The sequence below is a fragment of the Drosophila gunungcola genome, chromosome 3R, assembly GCF_025200985.1.
Source record: "Drosophila gunungcola strain Sukarami chromosome 3R, Dgunungcola_SK_2, whole genome shotgun sequence".
Lineage (NCBI taxonomy): Eukaryota > Metazoa > Arthropoda > Insecta > Diptera > Drosophilidae > Drosophila > Drosophila gunungcola.
This window is the reverse complement of record NC_069139.1, coordinates 3616387-3643610: the sequence shown is the minus strand read 5'-3', so window position 1 is coordinate 3643610 and position 27224 is coordinate 3616387. Positions and strand designations below refer to the sequence as shown.

General features: G+C 39.0%; 1 protein-coding gene across 14 annotated transcripts in view; it reads left to right on the top strand.

Annotated features, from left to right (window-relative positions):
- LOC128262711 (cytotoxic granule associated RNA binding protein TIA1) overlaps nucleotides 1–27224 on the top strand; it is a 100901-nt gene that overhangs the window by 50833 nt on the left and 22844 nt on the right. For all 14 annotated transcript variants that reach the window (XM_052997211.1, XM_052997267.1, XM_052997158.1 and 11 more), the window contains one exon: nucleotides 5442–5529. In XM_052997211.1, the coding sequence (XP_052853171.1) occupies nucleotides 5442–5529 (88 nt within the window). The remainder of the gene's footprint in view (nucleotides 1–5441; nucleotides 5530–27224) is intronic.

Sequence of the window (27224 nt, the reverse complement as noted above, 5' to 3'; positions counted from 1 at the left end):
TTAATTTTTTGTTTAGTTCTTCGACATATAGCAATGTTTAATTATTTCAGAATTATGGTATAAATTTTATCAAAATCGGACGTCTATAGCATATAGCTCCCATAGAAATAATAAAAATATATAAAATAACTATCTAATAATTGAGCTGCAAATAATCATAGTTTCAATGTTTTTTTTTAGCACATACTCAAGTAAATCATAATTTAAATGTTTTCAAAAGTATTTAATTAATGCAATAGCTGCAAGGGTATATGAACTTCGGCTTGCCGAAGTTTGCTTTCCTTCTTGTTAGTTTTATTATCCAGCTTATACCATATTTGGCTTTGCCTTTATTTAGTTGCCTTTCAGCATTTATAATATCCGTAACGCTTGACGATGGGAGTTGTCTGGCTGAGCCATGAATTATTTTCGAACAACAATGGGCGGCAAGGGCTCTTTTCATCCAGCAGATGCGTTGCCCGGGGCTATAATTGAATCGAGGGATACTACCTCTTGTGTACACGGCATTTTCAGCTTGAGTTGCTGTTGATTTAATTCAAGAGCCCATGCATTTCCAATGTCGAGGGCTCGTATGAAAAATGTACAGCGATTCAACGGCTCTGTTAGACATATATTCGGCATAATTGCTCGGTTTTTCGGGGCTGCGATACAAATACGAGTGGCATTGTAACATAATTTCCATGCAAAATACATCAAATCGGACCATGGTGGAAATCTCCATTTTCATATATTTGCACAGCAGTCTAAACTTCACACACAGCCAGATATGTTGATGTGGTTAGTTAGCATCTGTGTTTATATTTGTGTTTGCATTTTGCATTTTCTGCCGTGGTTGATGAGAGGGGTAGGGGGGTGGTAGGGATACACATGTCCATGTCCGTCACATTTGTCGTTGAACATGTAGTAGTGTTTACCTCCATTCCACAACCCATTTTATCGCTTTTTTCTCTGTCGATTTGGCCTGGCACATTTGTGTTTGTTCAGCTACTTTTGCGGTTTGCCGCTTTTCGCGCACATTTCAACCTCATTTGTAGTCACTCCGGTTTGGACAAACGCCAAAAAAAGAGTTCAAGTGGGCGAAAGGAGAAGGCCAACTAAAGTTTTGACTACAGCTTTTATATCAGCTTTAATTATTCTTGCGTTCTTCTTGCGAAAATATGCAACTGTATGAAGCAATTTTAAAATTATTTGCCATTTTGTCTTTGACGCCAAGACATTCCTACAAGATGTTTTATAGGTAACAATAAATAATACAATAAAATATCATTAAAATATTAGACAGAATACGAAGTTCAAATACACAAACTATGTAAATTGTTAGCCTTTTTAATAAATGTAGCAATAAACAAACCTCATATACACAACGATTATCATAAAACAAAAGCACAAAAGAACTTTGTCGGTACATGTATTGATTGTCCATTGATCGCTAATTTTTAGTCCCTAATAAGGCCATAGCAGTTTAGATAGCCACTCCTCGTTTAATGCCTCATCATTTGAATTTGGTTCGATAATCGGGAAAGCGCAGGAAATGAATTAGAAATGCCGGCAAATTGAAACGCATTACCATACAAATCTATAATTTCAACGAAATTAGTGAACATTTTTATCGCAATGCAATGTTTTTGAAACTTTTCGTGCGCGCTTGTGTCATCGTATGTGTGTTTTTGTACAACGGGGCGTATGCGCAATTTGATGTGCTCGCAATTCAATTAAATTCGGCAAATTAAAGCGAACTGGTAACGTTGAAGTGAAATTTAATTGCATGGGGGACTGATTTCCCTTTTGCTCCCTGTTTTTTTCTCTGGGGAAGCCAGGGGAAAGTGCAGCACGTATTTATTAGCTGACGTGCATTGATGAAGGTCGAACCAGCGAATGCGTGATCCACTGAAACGGGAGGATGATGGTTGGTTGGTGCTTGATAAAGCTGGCAAGGATTCCCTCCGGCCGCTGATTGACTCACGATTATGCAATAAAACAGCGCACGACAGGCAGGACAACACTCAAATCCCTGCAGAGACAATGGCCCACGGACCATCCATCCATCGTCTTGCTCGCTTCCCTTATTTGCCATCGAGGCACTTCGGGGTGTTTGTGTGGATTTCATTGGCTCCATTTCAACAGCAGCTTTTCAAAAGCTAAAACTTTTTTATGTCCAACTCATTAAAAATGTGCGCCAATGGACTTTATGCAGGCCAGTCCCGGGATCCTTGATTCCTTTCAGAGTTTGGCTCAAGCTTCGTTCTGTTACCACACATATACACATTGGAATATACACAGAATCAGGCCAAAATACTTGTGCACTTGAAGAAAATTTAGCTGAGCTTTGGCTTAAATATTATATGAATTTTTTGTAAGCTAGTGTTTTATATTTGGAGCCTCATTAACGGAAATGACTTACCAACCATTTCAGCGTTAACTTTTTTAACTTAGTAAACACATTAATTACGTTCTAACTAAATTTAAATAACTTATTCAAAGAAAATGTTTTTTTGACCGTTGTTTTAAATTATAGTTACATTTTTTATACATTTTTTTACCCTTTAGATCTTTGTTTATCTTAATGACATACTCAAGCACAATAAATACACTAATAAACAAATTTTTGTTTCGGCTTTATCCACTTATTTTTCCTTATGTTGATTTTAGGACGTTTTCCGCTTAAATTTCTCGCCTTTTTCCTGAATACCAATGGACGACCAAGTTGAAGCCAGAAAGCCAAATGCAATTTCCAAGTTTTTAATGTGCGAAATTTCTAATTTAAGATTTACGATATTTTTATGTCGAATTACGGACCCCCCGTTGCCGTTGATGTTCGCTCATTTTCGTGCTCTGGTGTTTGGCTGTGAATTCTTTTGGCCAGCTGCTTTATGCTGGGAAGTGGCCCGTTTTGCCCATTTGCCCTGCCCGTTGGCTTTTAATGGAGCCCGGGACTCTTTAATTGTGGAACTGTGTGCGTAATGCAGCAGCAGGCCTCGCCGGATGGGTATATTTTTGGGCTCTTAATTATGGACACGCCCAAAGGTCAATGGTCGCCTTTTGATGCAAATTTTATGGACTGGAACTTAATGCACATTAAATCTGCACCAGTTTCGAATTTTTGTTGGTTTTAGTCAATTGGTCAGTCGCAAAACAATTTGGTCAGGGCATTTTATTTGCCGGCGGCAGATTTTTCAGCTTTCTCTGTGCAATTAAACACAGAGAAAGCTGAAAAATCTGCCGCCGGCAAATAAAATGCCCTGACCAAATTGTTTTGCGACTGACCAATTGACTAAAACCAACAAAAATTCGAAACTGGTGCAGATTTAATGTGCATTTGTTTTTGTCGCGGTTTGTTTTTGTTTTTCGGGGGGAGAAAGGTCAGGGGACAGGACGAGTTTTTGGGGTTTGTAAACGCAGCGATTGCAGCAGCAGTTTTGTTAGTTAGGGCAATAAATTGTTGGCTCCATTCGGTTTCTAGAGGGGAGGGCAAGGGAAAGGGGAAAAGGGAAAGGGGTGTGTCAGATGCAGAGATTGCATAAAATAAATTGGTCAGCGATTGATTTGGGGGATTTGCCGAACAATTTATTACCACCGAGATAAAGGCATTTGAGTGTCAACATCAAAATGGCAACATTCCATTCCAGTCGAATGCCCGACCCAGTCAAAAATTTTCCCTTTAATCCTTTTTGCGTGACCTACACGGCAACAAATATTGTTTTGGGAGTCAAGTGTATTCGGGTTTTAGCTCTATGAAATTTTAAATAATGTTGAAATCGATTTGTTAGCATTTCAACATTTTTAGGTTAATTAACTTAGTTGTATACTATTCTTGAGGTAACCTATTTTCATTACAACATACAACACACATACAACAACATAGAAGTTATACGAAGGAAATGTTGTTAATGAAGTATAATATACAACTAAAGTATTAGGAACCTTTAATTGCAAAGAGCAGCATTTTTTATAGCTTAAAATGGCTATTTCTTAAAATTCCACAATATAATTGAAATTGAAATATTTTTTGACTTGGAACATTTCTCTTAGTGAATCTTTAAGGTCACATTTTACATTAGGCAGACATCCGAGTCGAGTGCAATTTAAACCGCTTAAGTGAAAAGAGAAGCGTCGACACGTGCTCCATTGGCCAAAAAAGGGAGACAGCGATTCCCAGTGGTGGCCGAAAAAAGAAACCGCAAAAACCGTATCTCAATTGCAATCACTCAAAACAACGGAAATGACGCTTAGCACAACTTCCTGTCGCTCCGGCGGACAAGCGGACGGACAAATGAAAGTATCCACAGCTACGGGACGATGCGCAACACCACCGTACCACCCAAACACAACCACCCACTAGAATTGTAATTCATGTCGCTAGGGGAGTTTTCTTTTTTGGCATATTTGTCAACTATGTTTCCACTGCACACATGATGAGGTGGAATGGTGGGCGATAGGTGGGTGGAAGTGGGAAAGGAGGGCGTATAGGACCAGCCATACACCACTGACTGGCACATTCAAGTGCAATTTCCTTGTAATGCGAAACTATGTCATTTTGGCACGGACGCGAGCCGAAAAGCAGTTTCAGCATTGCTGATTCGGCCTTAGGTACAGGCAAGCCTCCATAAATTATACTGACAAACATATATAATTAAAGGAAACATTTTTAAATAGTTTTTGTATCGTCTTTCAATACTTAAATGACTTGAAATGTAAATTTATGTTTTAGAAGAATTAATTATAGGTTTTTTTTTTGCAATATCTGTATTTTATACCATCAATGTAGTCTAACTTTTTGTAAAACTATAATTTAGTACCCTAAAAAATTTGTTGATCGGATGCTGATAAAACTGTGAATGTTTTGTTACGAAAATCAGCTTTTAGTTATAAGTCTTGTTGGGGAAATCAATTTAGGGACATTCGTCTGTACTCGCTCGCAGCGCATGCATGCAAACATGACACGTTGGCGCACTTGTGATGACACTCGTGTCCACCTGGCAGCTAGATCCTGGCACTCGCAACTCGGCACTGGGCACATGGCACCCGGCGATTGCAGCTGCAACCGGATGCGGAACCAGAAGCTCTGGTCCTGAGCTGGAGCCGGAGTGCCGAAATAGCTGGCAAGCAAAGTGGCAACGAGAGTGACGGGCTCTGGGTCTCGGAGACACAATTCCGAGGGGAGGTCCTCGGCAACCGGTCTGACAGGCGGCATTTGATAATGTCAAGCCCCAAATCAGCAACAGACACCGACCAAACGAAGGGGGGACAATTGCAGGTTGCGATTTCAGCCAGTAGTTGCCACTTGGCCGGGCACACATGGCCCACCAGCTAAAGTGTCTGTCTGGACCGAAGTCGAGTGCGGTTTGTCTGGCCGACCGGTGGCAAAACTAAGCTACCATAGTTTAACTCCTGCACATCCTTAATTGCCGCTGAATTTGTCTCCATTCACTTTGTCTTTACAGAACAGTTTCACATTTTTGTGGGCGACCTGAGTGCCGAAATCGAAACGCAACAGTTGAAAGATGCATTCACCCCATTCGGAGAAATATCGTAAGTACCGGCAAAAGTTTATACAAATAAGAAATTTATTTTTAAGATTTACTAAAAGATATCCTAATTCACTGTTAAGAATTAAAATTTTGTTCATTAACTTAGTATGCTCAAGTTAAGTAGTATGACTAACTAAGAGATATTATATTTTCTCAATTAAGAGAAGGAATTTTTTACATTTACTTAGTATGCTCAAACGAATTTCATAATTAGGATCAGTCTACTAATTACCAAAACTATTTTTACGGTTTCTCTCACATTGACCCACTCCACAAAACCTTTTTCAGCATCGATCCTTGTTTCGGTCAGCACATTAACTCCAATCAAAGAACATTTTGCCGCACTTGTGCCGGCCCAGCAAATTGTTAAATAAACAAACAAACGGCAAATGAAGTCCCCCGTCTACCGGCGCCTAATTTATGAATAATTAGCCAGCCGAGAGGGTGCATGTCGAAGAAAACCGCGAAATGTTTCTGCCACAGCAACGTGAATTTCTCTCGTTTTACGTTTCGCTTTTGTTGTATTTTCCCAGCTGCCTTCTGAAAATCACGAGTGAATGGACCATAGAAACGTGGGCACTCCCAAGCAACGGGCAATAAATTAATAATTTAATTTTCGACTTTTTTGTTTGAGCAGCCCAGAAAGGGGGCCAAAAAACAAACTGCAATGGGGACCAGTTGAAAGCCACAAGCAGCTGTCGACGCCGGGGCAAACAAATGCCGGTCGAGTGGCCCAAAAAAATATTAGAGCAGAACAAGTGAAAGCAAATAAAACTGATTTATATACATAAACCCCCAGTGCAGGTGGGGCTGCCTATGTATATATATATATTTTTATGCCTGGCTCAGAAATGTTGCGCCTGCTCATCAGGTCAGTAACCAAAAAAAAGATGTCCGGGGAGCGTGTTTCGCAGGCTTTTCAGTTGCCACTTCCTTAATTAATGAGCATCAGCAGCCTTCAGTCTTCGCCTCCGCCTTCTGCCTTCCAGCTCCCAGCCCCTCGCTATTTGCTTTCGGTTCTTTTGAGAAACGTTGAGCTCATTTTGCCAGAAACTATTTATTCGAGTGCACACAGAAAAAAAACATTCAGAAGAACTCAAGTTGTCATCAATTTAATATTTAGTTAGGTTGTCTTAAAATTCGAAAACCACCTCATACTGATTTAATATTTTGAGTAGTTTTTCTTAAAGACCTAAAGATTTGTTTAAATTTGTTTTTAGCCTTAAAACAATGAAGACTATAAATTTTACGCATTTACTTAGAATGCTCTGCCAAATAAATTTCAAAATTAGTATAAGTATACTAGCATCTTTTTCGTAATATAGAAAGTGTATGACATATATGTTTTGAGTTTCTCATCTTCAAACATATAAACATGTATAAAAAACTTATTTCGAGTAAGATATATTCGTTATCTACAGAAAAATAGTTATTCTATAGGTCTTTTAAATTTTATCTAAATTTAATGTTTGTCTAGACTTCACTACAAATGTTTCAGAAACAAATAGGTGTTTGATTTGAATTAGGGTTGTTGATTTTTCAAAATCTGTTATTTCTAAATCTAGAAACAAATCTTTGTCTTAACTTTACTACAAATATTTCAGCCTCAACAATGTATTTGTTTTTAATTAGTTATGTTATTATTCTAAAATCAGTTGTTTCTAAATCAAGAAAATGATTTTCTTTGTGCATTGCCTAACGTTCATTTAATATTTTAAGGGCTTGGCCTTTTGAAGTGCTGTGGTGGATTTTTGGGAGCGGTTTGTCCCACGGCCCGCCGTCTGTAAATACTGTTTTTTCCGCATGTTTATTTTAAGCGAGCGCAAATCTACGAAATAATTACATTTTTCAACTACACCTGAAGTGGCTCTTTGCTGCCTTCGGGGCCCAAGGAGCCGGCTTCAAAGACATCCTCCTGCCAGGACAACAGAGCATCCTTCGTCGCAGCCTTCGCCTCCTAATTTATTGCTCTTTATGCCTTGAGTGCCCGCGTGGGAAATAATCGCAAATATGTTGTCGTCTCCGGCTTGAGCTACTTTTCATCATCAGGTTAACAGCACTCATGGGTGGATTTTTCATTTAGGAAGCTAAATTTATGCAACAATTCTGCCCTTGGCTCCAGCTTCTTTTTAATTAACTGGCTTAACTTTTAAACTGCGGTGAACAGTGCAAACTTTACCAAGTAAGATGTGTGTGTGGAAAATTCTCCATAACTGAAAGTTTTTGTGGTTTTAGTTTTAGTTTTAAAGACGGAGACGGAGACATAGACACTACTCATTTTGAAAGTCGATTGTAAGTTATTGAAATGAAAACAAAAGAAACTTAATACCCCAATTAATGGCATGCCTTTGGCATCTACGCCACAACTGTAATCCCCCTCCTAATCCTTCAAAATAATTAAGTCTCTTTGAGTTTCCAAATCAATCAACACCTTATGCTTAATCAAAACCTCCGAGCACACTTGTCCACTTTCCCATGATTTGGCCCTGGGGCATTAATATATATAGTTTCCTTATCGCAGTAATTTAGTGGACTGCCAGACACTAAAAATCCGATTAGACTAGGACCCTAATTCGCATTCTTATAATGCCCATAAAACACAACGCCCCGAGTGTGCTCGTTTTAATACAGCTAATTAATTATTTGGCTGGTCGAAAGGATCAACATAAAACCCAGCCACTACTCTATGCTAGCTGGCCAATTAGGGAAATTCGCAGAAATCAATCGACTGCAGCAGTTTAAGCCATACCCGAAGTGCTAAGACGATGACGGGCAGTTCAAGGGGTTCGATGTATATGTGGCATTTAATACCACACTCGTGACCGAGCACAAAACTGAAATTCAATTATCCGACTGCGGTGGGCGGCTCAAATTGCGTCTGCTTGTCGATGCAGTCGCCGCATAACCATAACCATGGAAATAACCATGGCCAAAACCATAACCAGATAGCACTGCTCCTGATTAATCACATGCAATATGTTCAGGCCTCCCCGACATCGAACTCGAATTCGTTTCACAAGGCGTATTCATAAATAAAACCAGATTCAGATTCAGAATCGGAATCGGAATCAGTATGAGACAAACAAAGGGGCCCGGCACAATGGGGAAATTGATTAGCGAGCAGTACTGCTGTGGCAGTATTAGTTTCCTCGATATTGTTGCCGGCTCTCATAATTCAATTACATTTTTGTGCTGCATTGCTAACGAGGCTTCTCGGCCAGCTCAGCCTGCTGTAATTGGCAGCCCTTCCTCTTCTGCTGTTCCTGTTTGCCGCCCTTCATTGTCGATCACAAAAGGCTTAACTTGGCCTTTGTGCACAAGTTTGACCCATTCAAATTTCAAAATCCCTAAGAGAAAAATACACCACGGAAAATACACTTCAAACTTTAATCATAAATAATAATAATAAAAACACAATTATCTAATTGCATTTTATCATATTAAAACTTTTGAAATTAAAAAAAAACTAGATCGTACATAGACTATATATGTATTAAAATGATACAATAAACGATATACATGTATTGCATATTTAAAGCAGTACTTAAGGGTATATTTAACCTTAAGCCTCAGTTTCCATTTCTTAGACTTAAAATATCGGTAATAATTTTGAAAGACAAACATTTAGAAATGTATCATTATTTAGATAAATATATATATATATATATATTTCTCTCTGTGCACCCACACAAAACTTATGCTAGAACTTACGTGAAAAGCCCTGAAGAGGTCGACGACAAAAAAAGCTAAGAAATCAACAAGATAATAGTTGATAGTTGCGACTGGGGATGCGAATGCGAATGGAAATAAACTTGCTCGCTATCTGGTTCGCTTTTTTTCGGTTACTTTTAATGACACTTGGGAAAGTTTTGATTTTGGTTTGCTGTCTACCATCTCCAGACTGCAGACTACAGACTACAGACTCTTTCCTCTGCCACTTTGCCACCTAGCCACGACGTCATTAAGTTGATATTTCTCCTGTTTTTTTTTTTATGGGGCATATAATTTTGTAGCCCCCGTCTTAGCGACAGCCCTCGATTGGGCGATGCTGAAAATGAGCAAAACTTCCAACTTAATCTATTCAGAAAGTTGCCTTTGCTGCAGCTACAGCTTCGGCCTCAGCCCTTTTCATAAACTTCAAAATGCGCTTGTGCACGTCGTCAAGTTAACTTCGCTTTCGCTCCTTTCTGCAGTCTTGCAGTTCGACATTGAGTTCTGGAAAAGGGGAAACGGAAACCAATGATCGGCGACAAGTGGGCGGCGGAAATGGCGGAAAAAGTTGGGCGCCCCGCGCCATCTAACTCTGCGCTTTTAAGTAGGCGGCGGCTTTTGTTGCGAGGCGGCGAGTGACAAATCAAAATCGCATTCAAATGCGACGCGGCGTGCAGCGGAAGTTAATGCGAAAAACTTTTGCCCCAAAACGCGCACAATCAGTCAAGCATCTCCTTGGCACTCCATTTTCCATGCACTTCAAAAAAATATGTAATCCCAAAGTTAAAAATTAAAATATAAGATTTGGATATCTACCAAAACAAAAACGTTTTACATACTAAATAATTTGTTTGTAGGGTTTGATTAATTTTAAAATATGTTGGGAAAATTTATATAAAAAAAAAATTATGGGTATGCTACAGAAATCAAATTAATTTATAAAATGTCTGCGAGAATGCAATGAAAAATGAAAATTCATTATTTGTATATACTTTTATAAATTATTTGAAAAAGATTGTGATTTCAGTATTAACGCTTAAATAATCTAATTTTATTTTTTTGGAAAGTCTTTTTCCTGACAACAAAATGTCTAAATCTAATATTACAAAGTATACATTTCAAGGCCTACTTAGAGCGTTGAAAGATTTTTGTGTTTTATACAAGCTTTATTATAAATAACATTTAATTACATTCTATTCTTGATGATGCGCACAAAGATTTTTTTTGTAAATATTTACAAGAATAAAGTGTATTTAAATGTTTTTATACTTCCCCATCTATCTTAAAAAATCTTGTCAGATTATTTCATATATTTTAATATGATAAAAGCTTTTCAAATTTCTCAGTTCTTTTTGTTCAATGTGATTTTGCCGGATTTTCTCTCAATCCTTCGCTCTGTTTGTGCGTAGTGTGAAAAATGAGTCTTGGCAGTTTGTGTTGCAACCGCAAAAGCCTGACACTTTTTCACGCCGCCTGCGACGATTTATATTTGTGGCAAGTGTCAAAAGTTAGACCCAAGTTGTGCGACTTTAAAGCGCCACTTAATGCAAATTAAAGCAAATTTAAATCGGTCGAAAGTACATTCAGCTGTGTAAACTTTTTAATATAATTTTAATGGCCAGCAAAGTTTGCACAATCATCAAATGGCAAACAATTTTCGTTTTCAATTTGTTCAGATTCTGTATCAATACACCACCGGTTTAATGCTTAGATAATAGACATGGAAAATCGGGTGGGGCGGGGAGGGGGCGTAGAAGGGGCCCAGGGGCATAAATTTATTTAATTTACTTTCATGCTGCGGCAAGGCAGGGCAACTTTGCCCATAAAATACGCATTAATTCATTAAAATTGACAAAGGCGAAACAGGACGAGTGCCAAGCACGGTTGGCTGCCTTTTGGACAGCATTCAGTGCCAAATGCTCGCCGTTTGAATGAATGAATGACTGGGTGACTGAGTGAGTGACTCAGTGAGTGAGTGAGTGACTGACAATGTCCAGCGTTTCTGTTTCTCGCACTGGGGCCAACTAAACGGAGCCAAAACAGTTTCCAAAACGGCGCCCCACAGCGGCTAAATGTATGTAAATAAAAGTGCTTCAGTCGCGAGAAGAGCGGCGCCTTTTAAAATTAAATCAACGGAAATAAAAGGGACAACAAGGGATAGCGGCGTCCCAAAAAACTTTTTTATCGCGCCAACAAAGCCGCGCCAGAAATTATGCTGCAATGAAGACGACAACGACAACGACAACGACAACGAGTGGTAGTCCTTTTCGTCCTTGGACGAGGGGCGACAATTTTTGGCTGGCGCTTAAAATGGCACTTTGGCTGCCTGTCATTTGCAGGCAGCGCGGCACAAATTGAATTTAACTGCAGTTTCTGGGCCTCGATTTCGGCTTCGGCTTCGCCGAAATTGAGCTGCTGCCAAAAAATAAGAAAAAACAGCGTCGACCCTCCGGGGCCCGCACATATGTTGAAAGTTTATCACTTGGCCAAATAAAAATTTGCTACTCGGTACGGCCTTGCTGGCTTGCTCTAAACTTTTTGGCTACAAATTTATTGGCAATAAATTGACTGCCATTAAAGTAAGCGAATAAAAAATGGCTGCCAACGCATAAATCCCCCAAATAATTTGACAAAATGAGTCACACAGATTGAGTGGCCCATTTTATGGGCCTCCGGCTCTACGAAGTCACAGGTGCAATTTCGACACGGAAATGTAATTTTAAAGCACTCAACGACCTCTGGGGCAAGCGCGCCCAACTTTGAGCCAGAAAAAATTAGCAGCGAATGGGAAAGAGGCAAAAAATAATATAATCATGGACCAATAAAGTCACCCGATGCACAGAGAAAAAATAATTAACTATGTTTGGAACTTATGAGTCCTTTCAATATTCGTAAAGCTTAAATTCATTTTAATTTAATGAAAAATGTTTGTTTTGCAAAGGTGACTTGGAATTGGATGTTTCCAATATACTTTGTTTTAAAAATCTATGCTTATTTTGTAATGTAAAAATATATATTTATAAGTTATTCATATTATCTGGAATTTATAATTTATTTCCCCTTTTTTAGTGTCATGTTTTCATTTGGGAAAAAATCCATTTTACATATTGGTAGCTAGAAGATCAAGCTTTTTAAGCCCAGTGTGCCGCCTGTACAGGTGCCTCTGCCTCTTGAGTGACACTCTGCGGCAGGATGGCGAAGGAGCTGCAAACAAGAGAAATCTAATCAAAGCTAATCCAACAAAAGCGAATGCCGGGGCAATGTCGAGCGAACGCCTTTTGTTTGCCCCAAGTGGCGTAAGCGCGGAAATTTGCTTGGCCAGAGACTCAAGGGCCCATCGCCCGACTGCCCTGGTAGACATTTATTTAAAATACAAGCTATAAAATGAGCTGCCGGATGTGGCGGATGCGGATGCGGACGCGGATGCGGATGGCCATGCAGATCTGCCACAGAGTCAGCCAAGTGTCGAGTGCCCTGTAATTGCCGGACAAAGGCAAACGCCCGTGGGGCGGGCTCAAAGTAGAAAAGATAAGGGCAAGGCGGCAACGGCAAGGAGAGGGGAATTAAATGAATTTGATTTACGTTTTTAAAGCCAAATAAACGCCTTTCAATTAAGTCGAAGGCAGGAGCAGAAGTAAAAGCAGAAGCGGCAGCCGCACCAGCTGCCCACGATTTTCCACCATCCGATGTCTTTTATTGACTTTGGCAGTGGCTGTGCCGCTGACAGCGTTCGTTGGCATTGGTCTCTGGCAAAATACTCGAAAAACCACCGCAAACACCTGACGAGCATTCATTCGATGCCACCTGCCCCGAGCTGGCCATCCTCCCTCTCGCTCCCTTTCGCTTTCTCTCGCTCCCACCCCCCGTCCACAATCGTCGTTTGCATAGAGCGCTCATACGCCCTGTTGCCTCGTTTCGCTTTTGTCGTTACATTTTCAACCTGTCGTTTACACTGGGAACGATTAGGCATTGAAGATTGCATTTATATTGGATTTTTTGTGAATATTTGTTGGCTCGGCCAATTAATAGAAATGTTTTATAAGTGAATTCTAAATTTAAAATTTTAATTTCGAGTGGAACTGATATTAAGACTAATTTTACCTTAGTTAATAGTTTGGATTAAATATTATATATAAAAAAATTATATTTATGTGCTATACTAAGAGAATATAATTAAACACAATATTTTATATTTATATATTTAATATTATAATTTTAAGGGACTAGGGCATATAATATTTTGGCTAACATATATTTATTAAAAGGTTTGATCAACACACTTAGGAAATATTATATATTTCTCTCATAACTACTATTACTTGTTAATAAATAATTATTTGTTGTATAACAAGATTACTATTTCGGTCATCTGATAAACAATTAGCTTGGCATTCTTACTCTTATGCAGTAATTTCTATCAATTGTTATTCAATAATTTTACAAAATTGAAACGTTTAGTATAATACAAATTTATTTCTGAAAATTTGTCATCTATCCCAGAATCAGTAGCACTAATTCGCTTAGTGTCTGGCTCTCAGCTTGTTGTCATTTCGGTAGCGCCGCACCGTGTTCACTGATTTCGCTAGCAAATTAATGAGAAATTAGAGACAATGCTAGAGTCAGAGCCACAGAGCCGCAGATAGGAGCCGATGGCAGAGGGCCATTGCCACTTTTCCACCACCACCACCAGCTGCACCTCCACCTCCATCATGTCCTTTGCCATCGCTGCCATCGTTGTCCGCTTTCGTCGTCGTGAAAAGAACATTTGTGCTAATTTAGAAAAAGGCAAATTTGGACAGGACTTCATTACGGGCACGTAACGGCATTGGCATTGCTTTTGGCCTGGCCCTTGTTTGATTGATTGAATTTGTCTGGGATTGGTCATGCTTTTGGGGTCGGGGGTCGCTGGTTCAGAATTTACTGGGGGTTCGTCATCTGGTATAATGGCCAAACTGAAGCCTCGGGCTTCAGCAGCCTTACATATTTAATATTTAGATTATTTCCTTGTAGATTGATATCAATTTAATGTGTTTTTGGGCCCAAAAACAATTTGCATAATGTCTTTTAGATTTGCATTTAGTTTCGGGGCTATCAATTCGTACGAGACCCAGCACAATGGAGAATTGAATGCATTTCAAATTAATCTTTTCACTTTGAAAGCCGCATACGCAAACCGAACGCACAGAAACACTCCAAGCGTTTGTCTGCAATTAAAATTAATTAAAACACATGAATAGCGTCGCTTGCCACGCCCCAAAAGAAGGTAGGTAGGGCCGCTTCTCTTGCAAAGTCACCGCCCTCCGCCAACTCGCAACGTGCGCTGTAATTTCAGATTAATTTGCATATTAGACCGCTGACATTTCCAACTACAGCGGAGGACAATGACATGTGTGCGTAGTGACGAGTCGATTAATTGCGTTAGATTATCCGCCCTGCACGCACACACATACATATACACTTGTATGTTGTGTGTGAGTGTGTGTATATGGTATAGAGGGTCGCTTAATTTGTGCCTCGAGCTAATTTCATTTCTTTGTTGTTATTGCAAAACGCACGAAGGACATTACGATTCTGGGCTGCCATCAAACGGAATTATAATTGAGAGCCGGCCGCAGTGAAATCCTCGAGCGCACGCGCTTTAATGAAATCACCAGCTACACAGAGAGAAAAAATTTCATTAGCTTGGTAATGGCTCAAAAAAATGTACACCGAAAAGATTTACAATGTCCATGGTCTTGGCTTTAAAATAGCAGATCGGAAATAATAAAGAGTAATAAAATAATTTTTGAATCTTTTTAACATCGAATTTCTGTAAGAAACGTAATATGCATAGATCTGCTGGTTTTAAGTCATTTTGCTAAAAAGCCTTTTTGAAATAACAACCCAAAATTTTAAGACAGATTTATTTAAAATTAATCAACGAGCCTTAAGAAGTATTCAATTTTAAAATTCGATTTCTGCGATAAAAGTTATAGACTTAGGAGTGATAGACTTATGCTAGTTATTTTACAGGGCAACTTTCGGAAAAAATGGCAAGGGGTAACATCATAGAATTTAAAAAAAAAACTCTAACCGATTTTACAAACGGGCACTTAAACGAAAACTTTTTAACAAATTTTCCAAATAGTTTTTTTTTTTAATTTAAACTTCCTTAAATCTTACACAGACTCTTTCAAATAAGATTTTTTGATGAAAGACTTATATAGATAATATTATAAATGCTAACATAAGCCAAATTTATAAATGAATATATGAATAATAAATACGATTCACAATATATAGAAATCTCATAAAATTCTCTCTACTATTATTATATTATTATCAATAATAACATCAGATATAAGATTATTACATATGATAGTCTTGTCATATATACAAATTACCCACAATTCTCCCTTGTGTACAAATGACTCGCAATGGAAAAAGCGGAGTGAGATGTGTTTGTACAGCTAAATAGCTATGCATGCCTAATGTCTGTATTTAACTGGGCATGAACCATGAGCAAAGTCTGGTTCTGGGCACGCTCGTAATTATAGAAACAACATAACCAGCCAGGACGACTGCGACTGCCAGCCCCAACCCAACCACCCACTTCATCACCCACTCACACCAGTTAATAATACAACTTACGCATCTGCACTTGAACACACACATATATAAACAAGGACATGGGCGGGATAATGCGTGCATGGGTGGGTGAGTAAGTGGGTGGTTGAGTACTCCCGATTCCCGCCTTCTGGGCATGATAATGTCAATTTGTCTGTGCCACATGGCCACGCGCTTTTTATGATTAAAAAAGGTAATAAAATTGTGCATGTGTGGGCCTTTCGCTCGCCTTTATATATAGTATGTGAGTGGGGTGCGCTTAAATTAATTAAGCCAAATAGAAAAACTGAAGCGCAAAGCCACAACAAATTAAATAAAAACGTTGACAATTTATATGAAGTACCCAGTGACAATTCCCCAAATGCTGGCAATGACGCAAAGGTGGCGTAGCAGGTTAAATTAAAAATGTTAATTTGATTTTCATTTAAACGGCTTCTGACTTCTTCGCAGTTTCCGAGAAAAACTTAACTCATAAAGGGGCTTTAGAGGATAACTCATTTGAAAGAACTTGGCTAAATCTAAGCTCATTATGTTGCCACCCGTAAGTGGTTTCTGCTGGAAAATATTGTAGAACTCTTATATTTCCCTAGAACTAGAAAAGTAATTTCATGAGTATTACAAATTACAATTTAGCACCTTAAAAATAGGAAATTTAAAGAAGACATTTAGGCATTCAATAAAAAAAATTCAATGTACATACTTTATAGTTTTAAAATAGGCTTTAAATTATTAAGGTTAATTTCAATAAATTTGCATTTAATTTTATAATGCCATACAGATATAAAAATATGTAGATTAGATTAACACTTAAAAATCTTTCTTAATTTTTAAATTTAATTCAATCTTCTTGAGTTAAACAAACATATCATAGATAATCATTTGTTTTCACTCAGTTTATCAGTACTTAGTAACTATTTTAACAAATTCAAAAAAGTGGAAGCTGTCCAAGATTTAAATGTCTTGCTCTGTTACCAAAGTGTCGCCAGCTGCTGCCAGTCTCGGCCTGATGCATTTGTTGATTTATCACAGACATCTTTGTGCCCCACACCTACGCACCACAAGGAATCCCAGACACGGCATATGAATATATACTATATAATCGTATATATATGTATAGTATGTAAGCCATACTGTGTCCACCAGGAGCTGACTGTGCAAGCTGTGAGGATTTTGCCAAATGGCGTGAATTTATTTTCCAGATGTAAGCAGATGTGAAGTGAGTTGAGTTCATTGGCATCGTGTAACAGCTGCTGCTGCAGTGGAAAGAAGAAAGTAGAAAGTGGAAGGTTCTCGGACTTTGGCCAAAAGCGGATGAGCTGCGCCAAGATGCTAAGCTTTGAGACCGACTGATTGCTTCCTCCTTTGAGGGCCAGTCTGCTGGCAAGATGAAGTCCTCAGATTAGTTAGTTTCAGCTTTTCCCCAGCTCAACTTTCTTTCTAAATCAAGTCGGAGATATTAATTCGGCACCACACCTCAAGTGAACTCCGGGCTGAGTAATTATGTGCGCCAATGCTCGAGCTCAGCTCAGGGGGAAATCATGTTGTGTATTTCCGTTGCAATTGCGAAATTTTAAACTTGTTAACAGCAAATTGAAGTCATTTCCTGTTGCAACAACAATATGTTGCGGGATAGTGCAGCACAAAATAAATGAGAAAACCACAATGCAACAGCGACCGACAAAACACAAAAATACAAAAGGGGAAAAAAGAAGAAAAAAGGAAAAAGACCAGGCACAACCACTTGGGAGCAAAGAAAACAAAAATGCCAAAAAGGTACAAAAGCGGAAATAAACGTAGCAGGCAGGCAGGCAGGCAGCCAAGGAACAAGGACCAAGGACCAGTCGTCCGGACAGGATAACCTGTTGACCACGTGCATACTGCAATTCAAACAACCCAACTCAAGTTTTGCCGAAAAATGCCAAGAAAATTGCATTTTCGCCGGAGCAGGAGAAACATGAAAAAGGTAGCAACCACGACTGGCGACAGTGCAAAATAAGTAAAAGCCAGCTGGCAAATAAACTCCGGCGTTTTGTGTTTGTCGGGAATAGGCAGACGGAACTGTACACTCTAAAAAGACAGGGCTGTAATCTCATGTATTTTCGGAAGCTTAAAAATATTGGTAATTATTATTGTTATTAATTTTACTTATATCTTATAGTCGATATACCACTTATGTCGTTTAAAAATCAATGAATAGCACATATATTAAATAACAATAAAAAACTCTTTAATATTTCATTCTCAACAAAATAAATTTACCTAAACAAAATATTTGTTATAAATCAAACTTTATTAAAACCTCTAAGCTGTCAACTCTAGTAATACTTTAAAAACATTAAACAGGGAATCAAAAAGTGGGATATTGAAACAATAAAAAATATCTTTAATATCTTATTCTTCAAAAATATAGTTTTTAGCAGAACACATTTATATAAATGTTTTATTTGAAACACATACTGTTTTATACATAGTGTTCTTCAACCGAATACATTTATATAAATATTTTATTCGTATAACATCCTTTTTTAGACCAATTTAAAGCTGTTAGTTGTCAAGTCTAGCTATAATTTCGTAATATATTTATGTATGTTTTTCACAGTGCATTTAAAAAGAGTTGGATGCGAAAAGGGAATCAGGAAGGGGGTGGCCAAGTGAAATGCGCGCATCGCGTGCTGCGAATGCAATTTCGGTGCTGCTGCACGACCACGCCCTCTTTTTCCCGACTGCGTTAACAATTTGGCAGGGCAAAACCTAGAGAAAGGGGGCGACAAATGCAATCTACAAACAATGAAATGAATTGTCAAGTGCAAACATGCCACTGACGTGCAATCGCAACGCGTATGCAACAAGCCTTCATTGGCCATTCACACTCCTCCTACCAAAAAAAAAAAATAAAAAAGGAAAAATGGGAAAGAGGGAAAAGAAAAACCCACCCACATATCAGCCACTTCGCATTGCGAATTTATTTTGCATGCGGCTGGCAGTTAAAAACATGCCAGAAATGCGAGCTGCTTAGGCGCTTCCGCCGGGCGACTTAACAAGAGCCCATCAGCCGTCAAAGCGAGCGATAAAATGTTTTGGCCAGGAAAAGGAACGCTGCCACTTTTATGACACTGCACTCTGAGTTCGGTGAAAGCTGTTTTGGCCACGTCACTTTGCCTGCTGTTGGCCTGCTGTTGGCCCGTTTTGGCTCGTTTTGGCCCGTTTTGGGTGTGTTGTGACACGATTAAAGGACGGACTCACTCGTCGACTCGAGGACGCTGTTCTTTTGCTGTTCTTTTGCCATTTGCGCTGCTCCTTAAAGATTTATAGTCCGCGCCGTGCACTTGCAACTCCGCCGGATATCCGGAATGACACGACAAGCAGCCGAAATGCATTGGCCGTAAACGGATACTTGGATTCTTGGATACTTGGCAGCGAACGACATTAGAGGCTTTATGTCCACTTCGAGGACATCTTGTTGGGCTCCTATGACCACAATTTAAACACTGAGAGAAGGGATCGATTGAAAGTCACATCCTGCAATCATAACATTAAAAACTTTATGCACTAGGAGAAGGGATATACACCAATTACAGATCAGTTTCTCGAAACATGACGTTTAAAATCGGTGTATGCCAGTGGACAAACAATCTTAGAAATCCTTATGTAGGAAAATCATGTAATCTTATTAAAAAACATTTAAAGGTATGCAATAAAAATAAGCGTTCCAATTTTTCATAAATCCTTTACACTTCGGGATTGCATACTTATAGAATCATTTTAAGTGGTTTTAAATCCATATCAACTTCAGCAGAAACACCATTTGTTATTTTTATTATTTAATACCTGTCTTAAACTATTTAAATATTCGTGATTATATGAAGAAGAAATCAGCCAGCCAATTCAGTGATGGTTAGATTAAAATCAATAAATTGCATTCTTTTAGACACCTTTATAATGGGTTTTAAGTCCATAACAATTTCTGGAACAAGACCATTTTGTATTATTTTAGTTTAAGACATGCTTAAACTTTTTTAATACGCATACTTAAAATGCATACTCATTTAAAGAAGAAAGTCAAGGAAGACTAGCTTTTCTTATATTCTCCATGTTGAGATTTCCTGCTTACTATTATTATATTCCTTCTTGTATTCAACTATCCCGCTGCTTAATCTTCACTTCATTCAGGTCACCCACTCAGAATGTTTTCAGCAGCCTTTTCGGCTGACTTTGAGTTGGATTTTTGGTAAGCAATACACGAGTAGGGATGGCAAAAAGTAAAAAGAAGGAAAACTAGATGCCTCAGCTCACAATTGTTGCGCCGAGTTGAGACTTGGCTTTTGTTGATTTGAACTTTTGTTCATTTTTTTCTGCTTTTTTTTCTTTGACAAGGGGCAGCCGATGTGGGCATGGTCATGTTATCTTGTTGACATGCCGGACGTTGACATATCCATTTTTTACAAGCCTAGACAAGCTCACTGGCCCCTCCGGCACCCTGGTCATTCTTTTTCTATTTGCCAAGACTTATGCTGGCTCTCTGCGGGCAGGGTCCTTCCTCCTTTTCCCATTTCTGTGTGTGTTTGTGTATTATAGGAATAACAATGCCATTGGCCAAAGGCAACGCAAATAACAACAACGACAACGAAAATTGAGCGCTGCCATGAAGGTAATTTATTATTTTTTTGTGACTTGATTTTTCTGTTTCGTGGGTCAATTCCTGTCCTGATCACCCCTCCCGAAATATAAATAAATCAATTTTAGATCACGTCATTATTAAATGGCTATAACTGCTTGCTTTCTAGCTGAGTGTGTGTGTGTGTGTGTGCGGCACTCACACAACAATTAACACTTGGCCATTACTTCCATTTGCGGCATGTTAATTTGTTGCCACATCAATTGCTGTTGCCAATATGCGAGGCGAATGCACAAACATACGACGAGCACACAATCAAAGGCGCACCCATACATTGAGAATAATTAGGGCTTCAAGAATTTTTTTAGAACTTAAAATTAGTATTATTATAAGCACAGTTTTTTTTAACTATACAAGATTGTCTACAAAATAAATTAATTTCTGTACATTTTCTGATGGATTGGTTTAATTTAATGATTTAATGATACGTTGGTCCGAAAGTAAGTCAGTTGTTTTGGAGTAGGATCTGCTTTTAACAACTATTAGTAGTTAAAACTTATATTTGGACTGCCACTAGTTTGGCGCAGTGTACACACACATAGACAGCCGTTCGGGACTCTGTACTCAGGATGCTTGTGTAACAATCTCACCGACAGCTGGCGCTGTTGCGGTTTGCAGCTACAACTATTACAACAGCAACATGAAGGGCAGCAGCAAAAGCGGCTGCAAGGCAACTTGGTGGGTGGAAAATGGGGTGTGGTGGGGTGGCATTTGGGAAAGGGTGGTAAGGGGGCGGTGGTGAGTGGGTCAGCGGCTTGCTGACAATTGCCTGACACTGGGCAGCTGCTTTATTTGCCCCGCACACGTGGACAAACTCAAACCCAGTCCCCAGTTGGCCCATTGATTTGTCCCGGCCAAGTCAGACAAACAGAAGTCAGGTGGTAGGCGGTGGTCGGTGGAAAAGTGGGCGGGGCAGGGAAAGCAACCAAAATAGAAAGCTAGCGAGGGGCAGACTGCGGCCCAGCGGTCGAACAATAACGCTTGAGTGATTATGCAATTGACAGCTAAATCAATCAATGATGTCAACTACATGCCGGCAACTCACACACTGGAATACACATACGCACACACCCCGGAAACACACCCACACACACACACAATTCTGCTTGTGTGGTAGAAAACTGGCGAAACGTCCACGTTGTTTTTGACATTTTCAATTTTTTATGACAAAACTCCAAATTGGTACACGTTGTTTTTCCTGCCTTTTTTTCGGCTGCCTCTCTTCGTATTGATTGCCATAAAAAAGTTGATGCCATTTCAACAAATTTTCTTGTTGTGCATTAAAATTTTCAATTATTAAAATATGTTTTTCTCGTTTTGTACACTGTAGCTATAATAATAAATGTTGTTTATAATAAAAGTCGGAATTTGCCACCAATTGACCTTTAAATTGACAAATTAATAAACGTTTTACAGTTAAGCTTTCAAAGGTATAGATATATATAGATATTAATCAGAGACTTTAGTTTCAACAATCAAAATATGTGATAAAAGTTTTGAATGACATTCTTTTCAGTGTTATTATTAAGCAAAAACAAGTTAAGTTGTTTTCCAGTTTTTTATTGCCCAAATAACTCTTTAAAATTGCGTGAATAAATTTGCCATTTGATTACACTTTTTTTTCGCTGAATGAATCAATGAAATGACCATTCTGCTTATTTGATGGCTGCGACTTTTGCAAGTCGCAGCCACTCGAAGGGGAAATTAAACAGACGCGTTTCCCAAAACCAATGACAAAATGATGACAAATTTGAAAGGCAGAATGAAGACGGGTATCTGTATCCGCACACTCGTATTTGTCAGCTCTCGTCCTTTTTTGGCGCTGATTGCCGGCAATCGGCAGATGCCAACGCACGTTCGCAAACGAGAATTGTTATTGGGACGTCGAGTGATACCGCCTCAGATGATAAATATTTCATTTTTATGTTTCGGCCCTCCACACGCCCCCACAACCAGCCATCGATGTATCGTATCGATGACGTTTAATTTATAAATATGATGAAGCTGATGTTTGTCTAGCTAACACCAGCAACAGCACGCTTTGGAAAAAATCTAGAAGAAAATATATATCTTCTTGTATGTGATATCCCGGCACACACATACACATACACCCAATCGGTCTTCAATCAGCTCCCGAATGGGGGGAAAAGTTTACCCTCAAGTTTACATCTCGTAAGCGGAAGTGTACGCTTTTGTGTGTGTGCTATTAGCTGAGGAATATTTATGTCTATGGAGTGGCTGCTTCCTGTTTGTTGCCGAAACACAGTGGGGTCAATATTAAATTTCTCCCCCACACTGCTGCTGCTGCTGCTGTATTTATCTGTGGCAGTACATCATCAATTATGGCCACCGGAAGTTACATTTTTGTCTACGTCGTATCTTTATTTTGCTGCTGAAACGAGAGCACCTCATGATTTGGTAAGCCCTCAAAAACCCTCGTCCCTCGTGCTGCCACTGCCACTGCCACCAGTGAATAATTAATGACAAGGACAATGACAATGGCAATGGCAACTTCCGCTGCGACGGGATATGCAAAACACACTCGGGGGAAAACTCATAAACAGAGTGGTAGCTCTTCAAAAGCAGCAAAGTCGTCGAGTCGTCGTCGAATCAATTCCGTTCTCAATAACGCGTGAAAAGCTCCGCTTTCGCCATGTATGCGAGCATTATGCAAATCACGGCTGGAGACGATTTCTAAAAATCTGTTTACGAACGAGAACATCTGTTGGGTATCTAAAATATTTTCCCCAAGCTTACTCCTTTGCGATGGAATTCGATTTCACGTTTTGTTTTGCTTTACCCATCGGTTTTGTGCATTCTGCGACTACGATTCATACATCGTATGCTTCCAATAAAGAAAAAAAATAAAGAAAATTTCCAATATTTCTAACTTACCCAACGGGGCGAACAGCAGGCTAAGCCCGGAAAAGCGGGGAATATGGAGGTGGGAAAGTGTAGCTCCATCATGGGCATTGTTGTTGCAGGGATTAACCCGGCTCTTTGCTCTTTGTTGTGTAGTATGAGTATGAGGATGAGGATGAGGTTGCCAGGATGCCGGGATGCGTGTATTTTATGGCATATGTTGCCGCAGTGCACTGAAATTCCTTTCAATACGAAATACCGAAAATTGATGCCCAAGCACTCGCATCGCTCGCTCATGAAATAAATATTTTGCCAATACCGTAATGTGTGCAATAACATTATGGCCCCCATCGCATTGCATCGCACTGAAATTCCAATTCCAGAAATCCCAATCGCAGTGGAATGCTCTTATAGCTGCCGGCGACTTAATGATAGGGACATTGACCGGTGAATGCCGGTGAAGGCTGGCGAAAGCATTGTGGAATGGCATAGCTACACTGGGGAAAACAATTACCTAATGGGTTGGTTACTTTACTAGATTAAAAATATTTGTAAGCACAAAACAAGATAATCTGTAATGTACATTTTAGGAGATATATACACATATTGCATTTCATTTCATTTACTAATTTATATCCTAACACTACAAGTAAATACTTATATTAATTGCGTTTGTGACAATAGCTTCAAAAACAATACTTTAATGGAATACTTATATACTTAATATTACAATTTAATTTGTGTCTTGTGACTTTCCTTCAAGTGCATGAAAAGCCAGCCAAATACTAGCCACGTGCAGATAATCAGCACCCAAAGGTGCACTCGCCACCAAAACCCATAAAACGAAACGAAAAACAAAGAGCTACAAAAACCAACAAGCTGCTGCAAAGGCACACAGCTTAAGCGGCGATGGACTGGCCGAGACAGACGGGAAAAGTGGGGTCGGAAAAGCGGGAAAAAGCGGGGTCGGAAAAGCGGGGAAAATGCAACTCCCAGGTCAGCTGAGAGGGCTAAGAACGCTGCTGCACTCGAGACTCCGCTGCTGGCCATTGCAAAAGTCAAAAGCATAAAATCCGATAGCTTCCGCTAAGCTGGCTTATTCAAGCGTACGCAGGGCTAATAAAACATTTCCAAGGATTTCGCTAGGATTTCACGGCCCAGGTCAGCTTGGAAATCTCGAGTTTTATTTACGGACTTTTGGCCATCCACATGCCCAGTGAGAGCTGAAGCAGAATGTGGCATTGTGTGGCAGGTGGCACTGAAAGGTCACACTTGTTAGCTTGTTGGCGCTCTAAATTATTTCTTAATTGTCCTGACCCGGCTGAAAGTCTTTCAAAATTATCCCCCTTTGCGATTGGTGTTGAATTCAAGATTAAAGTTTACTTTATCGGCTCAGCGAAGAGTCCCCCAAAAACGAAAAAAAAACTTATCTCAAGGAAGTGAATCGCACAAAGCCCAGAATGGCAACAAACAAATTCAAAGCCAGCCAGCGATGCTTATCCTTAATGATGCTGTAAAATGTGCTTCTTATACCAAGTACTTTCTGACAGCCAGGGTATATTGTACTCATTGAAATTTGGGGCATATTTAAAGTAAAGAACACACACATTTTTGATTAAAATCAGCAGAAACCAAAAAATAAATAAGGAAGTTTAAAGACCAAGCCTTCCCCAAATCTCACAGCTTTTATATTGCAAAATAGTAAATTGTCGAAAATATTAATAATGCACTGATTAAAACCCGAATATTGAACACACAAATTGGATTTATAATGTTTAAATTTTATTGAAATCATAATAAAATATAATATGCGAAATTTAATTACATGACATTGCATATATTTTAATATTCGAAGAAACAAATTCTTTGAGCAAATCAGCAACCTATTCAGCAGAAGGACATTGGGTATTGGGTATCTCACAGTCCCAGAAACACTGCTCTTTTTTCACATCCCATGCTGTAGGTTTATCTCGGCCACCGGTGGGTCAGAGTTTGCCAAGGAGAAAACTTTCTTTTGGCCCCCTCCAATCCGCTTTTTAGCCTTTTCAGCCCCGAAGCAATCAAAGTTTCGCAGCTCAAGTAAATGTCTGGGGCATTTGTCTTGGCTTTCTCGAACTGGCTCTTAATTGCTGCCAGTGCTGGGCTATCAATAAAACTATAGCCATAGCGCCGGCGATGTGACATGCAAACGAATGACGGATGAAATTATGCTTACCAAAAAATGGATAACGAGCCAAGTTGTTACAAGTTTGTAATAGAGCGAAACAAAGAACTTGGGCCGTAGCGACGGCTAGCAGACTCTCTTAGAACTCTAAGAAGTAGGCAGCAAACTGGCGCATAAACTGCTGAAAAGATGATGAATTTGCAATGACTCCATAAAGTTGGCCGCAGTGAAAGCCACTCTCGAGTTTTTTTGTGCCCTGTGCTCTGTGTGTGTGTAATAAACAAACTTTTGAGCAAACTTTAGTTCACTACTTTGGCATCGCATTTTTTGCTTCTTTTTTTTAGGGCGATCCACTCGGTTGCTGAGTGCTGCATGTACGACAAGTATAACACCAAAGGAGCAGCCACGCTTAGTTAGCCATGTAGATGATGTAGCCGGTGTAGTCGATGTCCGGGGGTCGCTGGTCGCATCCAGTCCATTGACACGCCGGGGTCGCTCATCTTTGGCATCATTAAGCGCCGTTTTGTGGGCTGCGGACTGTGAGCTGTGGGCTGCAGGTGCAGAAGCGCCGGCAAACGGAGTTAGCCAAGTGTAGTCGAGCAGAAAGTGAGTCTTAACTTGTTCGAGGGGCCAACGCAGAGATACAAAGATGAATACTTTCGCTTTTAATCTCTGGGTAAAATAAATTTCTAAAGAATCACTTTTTGTAAGACAGTAAATAAGAACGCTATAATATAAGGTAATGCGTTGTAAGAAACGTTTTTATATTATAGGGTAAAATATTTTAATTTCATAAACATTATAGGGTAAAATATTTTAATTTCATAAACCTCAATAGCCTAAAAACTTATGTCAAATATTAGGTCAAACAGTGAATTTGTATAAAATTTAAAAGAAGTATCTATTTGAAGCAAAAAGAAAAAAGTTTTTAAAAAAATTATATATTTCTTTAGAATTTCGTTTTTTAAAAACCTAAATTTAAAGAAATAAATAATTTTTAAGAATTAAATTAAATCATGTAAGCGATTACCAGGTAATTGCTTTTACGTTGAAAACTAAAATATTTCAATGGTTCATTTAACGATATTATAGAAAATGATTTTTTGGTAATTGTAAATTTTAAGTAAAATATTTTACTCTAAATGAAACATTAAATAACTGAAAATGTATGTTCGAAAGTAGGTCAACAAACTACCTGATATAAAATATAAGAAAGTCTCTAATAGCTTAGATTTTGATAAATGGCTAAAAGTGTCACCTGCCCTAAGGCGTCTTATTGGCATAAGAGTCATAAATCCTTTATCGGTAGTTCCTGGATATTTTTCTTAAATCAAAAACATCTGTTTCTAGAATCAAAGCAAAACTCTTCTCTGAATTTACCGCTTACCTGGTGAAATTTAAGCTTTGCCGCAGATTCGTCGGCGTCGCCTTGGTTCGCTTAAAAACTAATTAATCTAAATGGATTTTTGTTGTTGCATTTTACACTCGTGCATATAAAGCAAGCACACACTCACACACACACACAAACCGCTCACACACATACACACACACACATGATAAAGTCGAGTTAACTGTAAGCGGAGCACTCAATGAAAGCGAAAAATGCCGAAGGGGTAGAAAAAAGTGTGAGTAGTGGTGTGGGGATGGAAAAGCGATGGCGGGGAAAACCGAAGCGAAC